This window comes from Engraulis encrasicolus, unplaced genomic scaffold, assembly GCF_034702125.1.
Source record: "Engraulis encrasicolus isolate BLACKSEA-1 unplaced genomic scaffold, IST_EnEncr_1.0 scaffold_27_np1212, whole genome shotgun sequence".
In the NCBI taxonomy this organism is placed as follows: domain Eukaryota; kingdom Metazoa; phylum Chordata; class Actinopteri; order Clupeiformes; family Engraulidae; genus Engraulis; species Engraulis encrasicolus.
This window is the reverse complement of record NW_026945566.1, coordinates 2,107,151-2,119,979: the sequence shown is the minus strand read 5'-3', so window position 1 is coordinate 2,119,979 and position 12,829 is coordinate 2,107,151. Positions and strand designations below refer to the sequence as shown.

The 12,829-nt window shown below is 45.0% G+C and overlaps 1 protein-coding gene across 1 annotated transcript in view; it reads left to right on the top strand.

Annotated features, from left to right (window-relative positions):
- The window catches only part of ghrhra (growth hormone releasing hormone receptor a), a 52,195-nt gene extending 40,307 nt beyond the window's left edge, over positions 1-11,888 (top strand). Inside the window, exons 11-14 of the mRNA XM_063192941.1 lie at positions 1,192-1,321; positions 3,560-3,601; positions 6,410-6,520; positions 11,742-11,888. Coding sequence (XP_063049011.1) covers positions 1,192-1,321; positions 3,560-3,601; positions 6,410-6,520; positions 11,742-11,888 — 430 coding nt within the window. The remainder of the gene's footprint in view (positions 1-1,191; positions 1,322-3,559; positions 3,602-6,409; positions 6,521-11,741) is intronic.
- The last annotated feature ends 941 nt before the right edge of the window (positions 11,889-12,829 follow it).

The following is a 12,829-nucleotide window of genomic DNA, read 5'->3' as shown; positions in this document are numbered from 1 at the left end:
TAGGTGCCCCATGCCACCCTAGGGTACATCCCAATATGTGTCCTTGCCTCCTCCACTTGTGCTTGTCTCCTCGTCCCGCCTCCTGGCCCCTCCTCCGTGGAGAAAACTATGAAGTTTCCCAGCTGTCAGCCTCGCCACAACAACTTTTGAGGGACTGTTTTTCATTCACCATCCCAATTGCAAATGAGAAAAAGACTTTACAATTGAGCTTTTGCAAGATATTGAAATATAATGCTGTTGTCAGTGATGTCATCATGACGAGAAGCAAGTGGAGGAGGCAAGTGGAGGAGGCAAGGTCACATATTGGGATGCACTCCTAGCGTTCCCAGGCGCCCCCTGGGGAGCTCTAGCACCCCCGTTGAGAAACACTATTTTAGGGCATATAGGCCTACTGTTGTGCAACTGATAACAACTCGCCTGGTCATTCTTGGGAAAGTTACAGAGTGATGAAGCTCACAGGTTCAAATGTACCGTTGCTGCTCACTGATGTATTGTCCACAACATCGCAACCTTACACAGTCTTCATCAGATTCTGTGTGAGGTCAATATGTTGCATACAATAAATTGGTGAGTAGCAACATTGTGAGGATTTTCTTCTCTTCTTTTTATGGCTATTTTTTGATACAATAGCTCTTTCATTGGATGTGGAGTACGCACTATAGTAAACTTGAAAAAATTGTAGTAAACACTTTTAGTTTCAAACATATCCCTTGTCCCCTATGGCTATTTTTGTTGTATGTTGCATACAACAAAACGCTCCAATAGTTGAATTTAACACTAAAATCCAATGGGAGCACAAAGTCTTAGAACAGTGTTAAATTGACACTACATGTTTTACTCTGTGTGTGTGTGTGTGTGTGTGTGTGTGTGTGTGTGTGTGTGTGTGTGTGTGTGTGTGTGTGTGTGTGTGTGTGTGTGTGTGTGTGTGTGTGTGTGTTTGTGTGTAATGGATCAGAATCATTGTGATGTGACTTCCAAGCTTTCAAGCTGTTTGGTGATGCAGTTGCCAGGGGAGTGGGGCATGGGCCGGTTTGCAATTGCCCTTTGGGAGGGTAGGGGAAGGGAGGTGTGTGTGTGTGTGTGTGTGTGTGTGTGTGTGTGTGTGTGTGCTGTGAGCATCCATCTCCTCTGCACGTTCACAAGTGAGCATGTGTCTGCGTCTGCGTTGTGTTCTGTTCTGTTGTGTTGCAGGAGGCTGGCCAAGTCCACGCTGTTCCTCATCCCGCTCTTCGGCATGCACTACACCGTGTGCGCCTTCCTGCCCGAGAACACCGGCGCCGACGCCCGCTACTACATCGAGCTCGGCCTGGGCTCCTTCCAGGTACGACAGGGGTGGTGGGGGCGGTGGCGGGAGTGGTGGGGGCGGTGGTGGGGGTGGTGGTGGTGGTGGGGGCGGTGGTGGTGGGAGCGGTGGTGGGGATGGTGGCTGGGTGTGCTTACACAGTGCATTTCAAAAGTGTTAACACACTGTCAACACTTGAAAGTCGGACCAACTATGTAGGGTACACATTATCATGGAGTTAAATAAACATTCATTCATAACATTTACCTTAACAGTCATTCAGCACTTAAGACTAGCACTCTTTGATAGGGTACATTTTGTCCTTATTCAGTGGGTGTTGAACTTAACGAGTCCGGGAACACTTATTACATGTTGGGTGGTGGGGTGGGGGTCCATGGATGTTCAGGGGGGTGAGGTTTGGTGGATGTCGCCACCTCTATAATGGATGTCCACGACCATATTTGAATTCACAATCCTGCAGCACTTGTCGTGGTGGGCAGGGGTGGCGGTGTATGTACGTATGTCGAGGGGAGTGGGATGAGAGGCTGTTGAACTTAACGACCCGGGCCGGGAACACATATTGTAGTTATTGGTAGGATGGTGGGTAGATGGGGGGCAGTGCATAGATGTTGAGGAGGGTGGGATGGGAGGGTGTTGTCACTTGGCCCCTCTGTTATGGATATACACGACCATATTTGAATTAACAACCCTGCAGCACTTATCGTGTTGGGCAGTAGGATTGGGAATGCATGGGTGTTGAGTAGGGTGGGGTGGAAGGATGTTGTCAATGTCACTCCACCTCTCTGTTGTGGATGTCCATCACCACATTTGAATTTGAAAGTGAAAGAAAAGTGAAAGCCCATTGGGAAACTCCAACTCCCATTGTCATTGTGACACAGCACTCCACAGCACACAAGTGACACTGCACACTGCACACAACGAAATTGCATTTATGCCTCACCCGTGCAAGGGGGCAGCCCTCAGTGGCGCCCCATGGGGAGCAGTGCGGCGGGACTGTACCATGCTCAGGGTACCTCAGTCATGGAGGAGGATGGGGGAGAGCACTGGTTGATTACTCCCCCCACCAACCTGGCGGGTCGGGAGTCGAACCGGCAACCTCTGGGATGCAAGTCTGACGCCCTAACCGCTCACCCATGACTGCCCCTTATTAACAACCCTGTAACACTTGCAATGACAAAATGACATACGTACTGTATATCTATTAGAGATGTACAGGATCCAAGATCCGGTTCCGGATCCGGCAGGATAATAGGGGTTTTTCAGACTATCCGGATCCGGTTCCAGGATCCAGGATCCAGGATCCGGTAGCCGAGGCTTTTAAGTCAAAATAGTTTGAGCCAACGTGATAAAAAGGGCCCACGTGTGTGAGTAGGCTATGTGTTTCAACCCTTTCGTAGGATCCGGTATCCGGTTCCGGATCCGGCAGGATCTTAAGCAGTGGATCCGGTATCCGGCAGGATCCTAAAAATCAGGATCCGGTGCATCTCTAATATCTATATTACATAGTTGTATTGGACATTCCATTGAATTCCATTGCAAAAAGGCATTTTATATTGATTTAAAAGTAAGTTCTCAAAAAAAAATTGAATGGCAAGAATTCACACAGAGATGATAGGACTGAACAGTCATTTCCAATAATAAAATGCAAACGTCAAAAATGGAACACAATGCAACGAACTCTTCACTTATTGTTAGTGTATAGTGTATGGATGTTGAGGAGGGTGGGATGGGATGGTGTCACTCGTCCCCTCTGTTATGGATATCCACGACCATATTTGGTGGCAGCTGGGTGACTGTCTCTCGCTGAGTCCCTCATGGTGCCTGTCTGGAGGTGCCACTGGGTTCGGGATGGGCAGAAGCATGTGTCCCTCCCTCTCCTCCATGCAGAGAGTTAGCCTACTGTACACCATGATTTGGGACTGATTTATGCCTAGACGACGTCTTGTTACACCCATTGTAAGAGCAGTGTTTATTTCCATATGCGGAGGGTTTTTAAAAATAGACCCCGAGAGTTTGTGTGACTGAGACACAGACTTAATTACTTACTGCTCTCACCTTGTGTAATCATTGTTGCATCAATATCTTTTCTCTCTCTCTCTCTCTCTCTCTCTCTCTCTCTCTCTCTCTCTCTCTCTCTGTCCCGAATTTGATCATATCCGGGATAAGCCTCATATTATTCGGGATACTGAACTGCATATAAACACACTCATTCTTTGTTTCCTTTTTCCCCTGTCCTCTTGTTTTTATGATTTCCAGGGTTTCGTGGTGGCTCTGCTGTACTGCTTTCTGAATGGAGAGGTGAGTGCAGGCCCGCCGCGAGACATAGTAGAGAGTAGTAGTAGTAGAGTATCATTTAACATAAGCAGAGCAGTAACATAAGCAGAGTATGCGGAGTGCTTAGGGCACCAACCAGTGCTTGGGGCACCAACAACTTTGCCCCAAATGCGTCATGAAAAAAAATAGGCTTTTGAATTACATTAAAAACACATATATTATAACAGTGTATTATTTTATAGGCTACTAATATAATATTACATAGGGGTTAGTATATTGTTATTATTATTATTATTATTATTATTATTATTATTATTATTATTATTATTATTATTTAATTATGAGGGGGGCCTCCTGACTAGTTATGCCTAGGGCCTCCAAAACCTGAGCAGCGGCCCTGGATGAGTGAGTGCGGGTGAGCGAGATGAGACCCCATCATCAATATCGTCATCAGCTCTTGTGCCAAGAAAAGCTCCTTCCCTTTTTCCTGCCCTCCACGCACCGCAACGCACCAGGACCCTGTTTCTCGAAACGATAGTTGCTAACCAGTTAGCAACTTAGTAGGTTGCCAATGGCAAATTGCATTGCAACCAAGTATGTTGCAACCACGTCATCAAGAAACGCACCCCAGCATGGTTTGTGTCACAGCGCCTCATCCGAGACAGGCTACATAACAGGGAATAAAACAACTGCTGCTCTGCTGGGCTGCTCCCTGCCAAGTGGAGAGGCGAACGCCTCTAATGTATTATTCACTCTGATACAGAGATACAGTACGTACGGTACACAGGCATATTTATTTACTGGAGATAGAATAGGGGCTCTGTGTTTTAGCCACAGGTTAAAAATAATGACACTTTTTTTTTACGATGCCTGGAATACAGTCAAGTAAGCGTTGACTCTCTCCCTACGTGGTTCTGCCTGTCACAGCTGAAGCCTCACCTCAGCTAAGAGATGATCCTATTGTAGACACTGTTTAAGCACATCATCTGGAAAATGACCTCGTATTGCATGCTGTATAGAGCACTTTTATATTTCATTTCATATTCATGTAAGCACTAGTGTTTAATAATTATTATTATTATTAAGTTGTAGCAGAAGTAGTAGTTGTAGTAATAGAAGAACCAGCAGCAGCAGCAGCAGCAGCAGCAGCAGCAGCAGCAGCAGCAGGAGCGCTAGAAGTGTCCCACTTTAAACTGCACAAAAACTCAGTGCATCATCCTGAAACAATCTGGCATCTCTGAGTATCAGTATGCAGATATTTATGCAGTGTTTTGTCGTTGCTTTGATCTTGTAAATTTTGGCGTCACACAAGGCAACATTTCCTCCATCAAAAGGACACAGCGTTTGGGACTACAGTTATCACACCGAATGATTAAACAGCAGCAGATGTACACTGTAAGCACTAAGCAGTCACACACAAACACTCAGATTGGTATTACCACAGTCACTTTCCTGCACTCTCTCTTTTACAAGGGGAGAGACCCTTGTTATGGCTGCTGACACTGGCACTGGTACAGTGTGCTGCCCTCAGTAAACTTCCCCTTCTAGCGTTTCGTCCTTACATACAGTGCCCTTAATGAACTTTTTTTTCATCACCAGCCAAAAGGGCTAGTAGATGTTTATATTACTAGCCAAATACACACTTCCTAATGGGTCAAAGCAGTCACTTTCCCGCACTCTCTGTTTTACAAGGGGAGAGACCCTTGTTATGGCTGCTGACACTGACACTGGTACAGTGTGCTGCCCTCAGTACAACTTCCCCTTCTATCGTTTCGTCCTTACCGGTACATACAGTACAGGGCAGTAAATTAACTGTTTTTTTTTTCATTACCAGCCAAAATGGCTAGTACTGTAGATGTGTAAATTATCCAAATACACACTCGCTAATGGGATCACACTCACACAAAGGGGTGGTAAGTTAGTAGGTCTTTTCTACCACCTGAACTGATTTTAACCAGCATTTTGCCAGTTGGCTCGTGTTAATTTAGAGCCCTGCTTACATACATGTAAATTCAGAAACTGTGTGGTTTTCACTGTCAGGTTTTTTTATTTACATGCATTACACTACACTTAGCTGATGCTTTTTATCCAAATCAACTTACAGCTACAACTTACAGGGTATTGGTTACAGTCCCTGGAGCAGAGTGGGGTTAGGTGCCTTGCTCAAGGGCACTGCCGCCATGGAGGAAGAAAGGGGTTGGTGAGGGTGAGGATTCGAACCTGCAACCCTGTGATCTACAATCCAACTCCCGAACTATTACACCACGGCTGCCCCATGCCATTTACAGTGGTGTTGTAAATCACCATGTCTGTGCGAAGGCATAGGGAGATGGAAAATGAGTCATTTATTGCTGCAAAAAGGGGAACTAGCTTTCTATTTACGTAAATATTAGGCCTTGAAGATTGCATGCTTAATTATTAATTTGCCATCACTCTGACAGGAGTGTGTGTGTGTGTGTGTGTGTGTGTGTGTGTGTGTGTGTGTGTGTGTGTGTGTGTGTGTGTGTGTGTGTGTGTGTGTGTGTGTGTGTGTGTGTGTGTGCGTGCGCATATGTGTACATGTTATTATATATGTATGTGTATTGATCTTCTGTGTGCTTGTGTGTGTGTGCGTGTGTGTGTGTGTGTGCATGTGTATGTGTGTTCTTCCTTGTGCTTGTGCATGTGCACGTGTGTGTGTGTGTGTGTGTGTGTGTGTGTGTGTGTGTGTGTGTGTGTGTGTGTGTGTGTGTGTGTGTGTGTGTGTGTGTGTGTGTGTGTGCGTGCGTGCGTGCGTGCGTGCGTGTGTGTGCACGCGTGCGCGTGTGTGTGTGTCCTCGTCCTCTCCCACAGGTTCAGGCTGAGCTGAAGCGGCGGCTACACAAGTGGCACACACAGAACCGCCTCAGCCCCACGCGTCACCGCATCACGCTCACACAAATCTCCATGCTGGAGAAACCCGACGTCCAGACCCCGGGGGGAGGGGGAGGAGGAGGAGGAGGAGGGGGAGGAGGAGATGGACTGCCCTACCCTGCCACCATTGGGCCCATATAGCTTCTATGGGGTACCTAAAGCCAGGCTCAAACAGTAAGGGGGGGTTTTCATCCGAGAATCGGGCCGATGGTCACATAGTTTGAGCTACGTGACTATCGGCCCGATTCTAGGATGAAAACCCCCCTTACGAGAATCTGTGGAACGTTACCCCCCAGGACCGCAAATGATTGTCAGGCAAGATTTCCTCGTTGTGTGCAACGTTCCAAGATAGAATTTTGCCGGCTCAAAGAGTCGCCGATCGCAAATCGTAGATATCAAGCACTGTTTGATAATTACGACTCGAAATAGAACGTCGGGTATTGTGTATGTGTTTTTGCGATCGGGGATAGGACTGACAGTTGCGATTCTCTTTATGTGTGTGGTTAGCTGCTTTGCTCAAGGGCACTTCAGCCATGGAGGGAGGAAGGGATTGATAAGGGTGAGGATTCGAACCTGCAACCCTGTGATCTGTGGTACAGTTCAACTCCCTCACCATCACACCGTGGCTGCCACATATGATTATCAACCCCACCCCCATCCATTGCCTTCTGTTCAACAGTTCATGCTGTCCCAACACCTCAGTCAGGGTCAGTGCTGGTTTGGAGGAGGAGGAGAAGGAGGAGGAGGAAGAAGATGAAGAGGAGGAAGAGGAGGAAAATGAAGAGGAGGAGAGGAGGAGGAAGAGGAGGATGAGGAATGTTCTACCCTATCTGCATTGGTCCAATAGTATTCTCAGCCTCAGGCCATCTGATCACATCTGATCACCTCAATCACACCCACCTCCCCTCTCCGCATCAGTTTCCTGTGTCCACCTGACTTTTTTCATCTGTCTATTTTTCTGTGATAATTCGGTCCTGCTTCCACATCAGACGTTTGGTTTCTGGGATTTAACCTGTCTTAACTTCAGCTACACAGTGCAAGCCATTGTTTATGCAACTTCAAGTTTTTTTTCAACAACTGCAGTGGAATTCAAGAAGATGATTTCCAATTGCACAAGGATAATTTTCCTCCATTCCTCCAATTTCCTCCATTTGCTGTTATATGCTAGCCTGGGCAAAAGCAGACTGTTGACTCCATCAAACAGTCTGGCGAAAGCAAAGAGGAATCGGTCTACATGGAGGGTGGAAGATGGTCTGAACTTACTCTGCCATTTAAATTCATTGGAGTTACAAATTCAAATTCAAATCAATTGAGATTGTGCTTTATTAGCATGATTGTTATGATATAGTTTTGCAAAAGCATACAAAGGACCAGTTCAGTCAATTTCAATATGCTGTTGTATTGCTCACGCTACCCTTGACTTGTCAGTACCCGGTGATGCCACATTTTTTTTACATTTAAAAGAAAATTCACATAGGCCTACTCCAAATATTTTCCCAAAAGGTACGGCTGTTTGCTACTTGTCTGCTGATGTTGTACTGTTGTACTTTTCGGATGTTTTTGGGAATGAATAAAAATGTGTTTTTGAAATGTAAACAAAACGCTTCCCCCATTACAATGACCTAGATCTCGGAAAAGGCTGAAGAAGAAAAAAAAAACTCAGGTACTGACAAGTCCAGGGTAGTGTGAGCATTACAACAGCATGTTGAAATTGACTGAACTGGTCCTTTAACCGTTTGCTGATTGGCTGAGCAGTGAACCGAGCTACAGTAGGAGGGTTTCGCCAGACTATGTGCAGAGCCAAAGTCTTTTGGTGGAAGTCCATAGGATGACCTCGCCAGGCTAGTACTATGCCCCCCACAACGACATTTCTACAGCCAGAGGGACAGTGCTGGCTGGAAGGAAGGACAGGGGGAGAAGATGAAAAGGACGAGTGCGCTATCCCGCAGCCATCGACACAAATTGACTTTTGACAAACTTTTTTTAAGCCTGTATTATTTTTCAATAGGACAGCGGAGGACAGACAGGAAGCGAGTGGGGAGAGAGAGACAGGGAAGGATCGCCAAATGACATGGTCTGGAATCGAACCCGGGTCGCCAGCGTAGCAGTCCGGGCCAACACCAATTGATTTTGAAATCCCAAAGTCATCTGATTCAACCCCATGTCTTGCCCTGATGTCTCTCTCTGTGCTGATCTTAATGCCCCGACACCAACACTACAGCTGAGGATTGTAGGCTATATCAGTGGTTCTTTTTGTGTGAAGTACCACCCGGTAATATATTGAGTTCTTTGAGTACCACCTTGACACAAAACATTAGAATATTGCAGCAAAGACCTTCCATATTCACTTTTGCCAGTCAATACAGGAGAGGTTCATAACGGCATCAACACCTACGGTCACATTCAGTGCAAGTTTGTTTTAAAAATTCTTGCTGGCCTAGTATTATTCTGCATTATGTTTTCAGATTCATACAGTTCAATATTACAAAATGTGAGACCAAAGAGATATTTTCGACTGCAAAAACTTGATCAGCCTTCAAATCAATGCACAAAAAATGAATTCTTCCAAGTACCACCAGAGATGTCTCAAGTACTACACGTACCACAGTTTGAGCACCACTGGGCTTTGTGATTCCAGAGGTGGTCAAAGGAAAAGTAGACATAAAAAACAAAACCTCATAGTCATAGTTACCTTCCAACAGAAGTAACTTTATTGAGTAACTGGTCTACAGTTACAGTTCAATAGAGCAATGTGCCTGATTCTGCACTGCTTGGATGGTTTTCTTTTTAGGTTCTTAGGTTTTTTCAGTAACAACAACACCCACCTCATCATATGACGACACATAGGCCAAACCTCTATGATGCCAAAGGTTCCCCTTTTGCATCACAAATGGCAAAGGTAACCCTATTTGCATCTTGGAGCAAAAGGGTGCCAATGTGACATAGCAACCACGTTACATTCACGGTTAAGTTTAGGGAGAGATTTAGGTGTAGGCCACTTGGCCTTTTGCGTCATGACGTGAGGTAAAAGGGGAACCTTCGGTATCATATATTGAGGCCTAATCATAAATATACCTTTGTCATCATATACTGTATTGAGGCTTGGTCATAAATATCATTTTGGCATCATATATCGAAGTGTTGGGTGTGATCCTGGCTTGGCAGGAACATCTTTGTCCGAGCAACTCAGTGTTGAAGGTAGCAAGTCAGAAAGCATTTTTTTAATATGTGCTAAGTTCAACATCAGCTCCCAACTCCAACTGGTTGCCAACCCCAGACCAGCCAACAGGGGGCGACAAACAGCTAAATTGTCCTGGGACAAGGGAGACAAGACAGGGGCCCCAGAATTAGATCCCCATTACATGGTATAGATGGTTTTCCTTTGTATAAGCACTCACGCTGTGAGGAGGGGCAAGATGCTAAGCAGCCAACCACTTGAGCGCATTTTTTGAGTGAAAGCAGTTTCAAACAATCAGAGGGACCCCTAGCTGTACATCCAGTTAGGAATGTTTGAAGAGCCTCATTGCAAAATGACTTTGTTGCTGCTCTATGCACCGAATGGTGTGATGGGCTTAAGTAAGTAATTGCAAAATGACATATATCCGTTATAGAAAATTGAAATGTTTGTATTGGGCATTTTATTGCAGTGCATTGCAAAATGCATTTTATATAGAATTAAAAAGTAGTTCTCAAAATATTTGAATGGCAAGAATTCACATAGGCCTATAGATGATAGGACTTCTAAACAGTCATTTCCAAAAATAAAATGCAAAAGTCAAAAATGGTGGATACGTCGTTTTGCAACAAAGCCATTAGTTTTTAAATGGAAAACGTATGTACTGTATTGGATGGGGTGCCCTTTCATATTATTTTGCCCGGGGCCCTTGCAATGTTGTGAGAGGCCCTGGCCACCAGCCAACCCCTCCCTTCATGACCTGAAGCCACTCCACTTTAAGGGGCCACTTGATGGCCGGTCACTGTGTGTGTATCCACCAGGCCAGAAAAATCAATACAGCGTGAGCCAGTTTATGGATGAATGTGGAGGTAAATAGAGAGAAAGCAAAGCGTATTTGGTGCACAGTGGCACAATCATTTTGTGTGTAACATATATTACTGTCATGTTCCCACAGTGCCCATTTGTGCCAGTGAAAAAAAAAACACGCAAGGGCGTGGAACAGACAATGGTGACAAAATGTCCCAATTACAATGAACATTTACTAGATCAATACAAAAACACTGTACTCCATGTACAATCCCTTAATGGACTGGTATAGATATCTGCTTCTCAGCTACTGTGACATGTATCACCTCAGTTGTCCTCACGGCAGGGCAGCTCCATGGTGCAAACAAATAAAAAGACAAAGTAAAGACAAATAAAAATGAAAACTTTATTTTTGCTCCATTTTTTAGGACTTTTTCCACCTTTATTTGACTAATCATCAGGTGTTTGGTCTTAACTTCGGCTACACAGTGCAAGCCATTGTTTCTGCAACTACAACCGCAGTGCAATTCATGAAAATAATGTCCATTTACACAAGGACAAGGATCATTCTCCTTCATTAAAAATGCACCAATGCTGGCTTTTTTAACAGCAGGTTTTGGGACTTAATATTCGACTAAGCAGTCAGTGGAAGTCAAGGATGTTCTTTTTTTAAGCATGAAACTAGGCTTCTGCTCTCAGCGACACCCTCCCAAACCCTTGCCGTTCTTTCAATCTCTCTCTCTCTCTTAGCAAAATGAATCAAGTGTTGCAGCAAAAATCATGTGTTTGTCATACATGTGACTGTGTGTATATACGGTGCATAAGAGACGAGTATGCGTATGTTCATGTGTGTGCAGTGCAGTGCAGTGTTGGAAACAAGGACAGGCAGAGTCTTGTTGAATATTGATGAGCAAGGGGGCGATTAATTCGGGGGCCTGGTGTGTGTGTGTGTGTGTGTGTGTGTGTGTGTGTGTGTGTGTGTGTGTGTGTGTGTGTGTGTGTGTGTGTGTGTGTGTGTGTGTGTGTGTGTGTGTGTGTGTGTGTGTGTGTGTGTGTGTGTGTGTGTGTGTGTGTGTGTGTGTGTGTGTGTGTGTGTGTGTGTGTGCGTGTGTGTGTGTGTGTGTGTATGTGTGTGTGCGTGGCGTGTGTGTGTATGTGTGTGTGTGTGTATGTGTGTATGTCTGTGCGTGTCTGTGTGTGTGTGTGTGTGTGTGTGTGTATGCGTTTGTGTGTGTGTGTGTGTGTTTGTGTGTGTCTGTGTGTGTGTGTGTCTCCCTCCGCCCCCTCCAGTCCTTCTGCTGTCAGATCCAGCGCATTACCCCTGGTGCAGCCCCACCACTGTCAGCATCTGGCTGCCCAGATTACTCAGCTCACCCAAGTCAGCTGCCTGGCGCTCAAAGCCCCCTCCTGCCCCCTAGTGGCCAACAGGACACATAGTCACGGCAGATCCTGGCCATAACATGTCATGATATTGTACAACAACCTTTCTTCGATATACTACAGTATGTCTGCGTGAGTGTGTCCGAATGTCTACCAGTGATGGGCAAAATTAATTCATTAGCTACAATCTATAGGGCCGCATATTCCTTCCAAATGACCTTGTTCTACCTGTCCAATTGAATGAGGCTATCATTAAACCAGCCAATCACCTGGCTGAACTGGACAGGGAACAAGGTGATTTGGAATATGTGGTGCCAGATTGTAACTAATTAATCCATTTACTCATCACTGATGTCCACTGATATGTTTTTTTTGTTCATATTCATTTGTATTTATATTTGTTTTTGTATTTCATTGTATTTATTTCCTCATGGGCAACTGTGCTGTGGCTTTTATACTGTAAATGATAAATTATGTGGCTTTGTTTGGGTTCTTGCTATTCGGTGAGAAGGGAATACCTCATTGTTTTATACTGTCTGTTGACCATGCTGTGATGTGCTACTGTATGGGAACTGAGTACTTGGTTCTTTGGTTCTTTATTGTGTCTCTCTGACAGGAGCAAGATCAAAAAAAAAGAGTGGGCTTCAACAAATTGAAGAATGTTGATACATTTTTTTGTCATTACATTTTGTAAACACCTAGCGTAATCTGTCTAGTAGCGCCACCGTGTATTGTAAAGGGTTAGCCGCAGATAACAGTTGTGAGTGATACAGCTGTTTTCTATGAACTACTCTGTTGAGCGGCCTGTATTTGCCACTTACGTGTGATATGTTACAGATTTATGCTGTACTGAAATAATGTGTACAAAGGTAGTGTAGAGACCTGGCTTTGTTATGATGATGAGCTGTAAATATATTGTTCTCTTGCTTCATTACCGGACTTACTGTGCTGAGTTGTGATATTTATGATATTTTCCCCTCGTGAAAGGAACTGAGAAC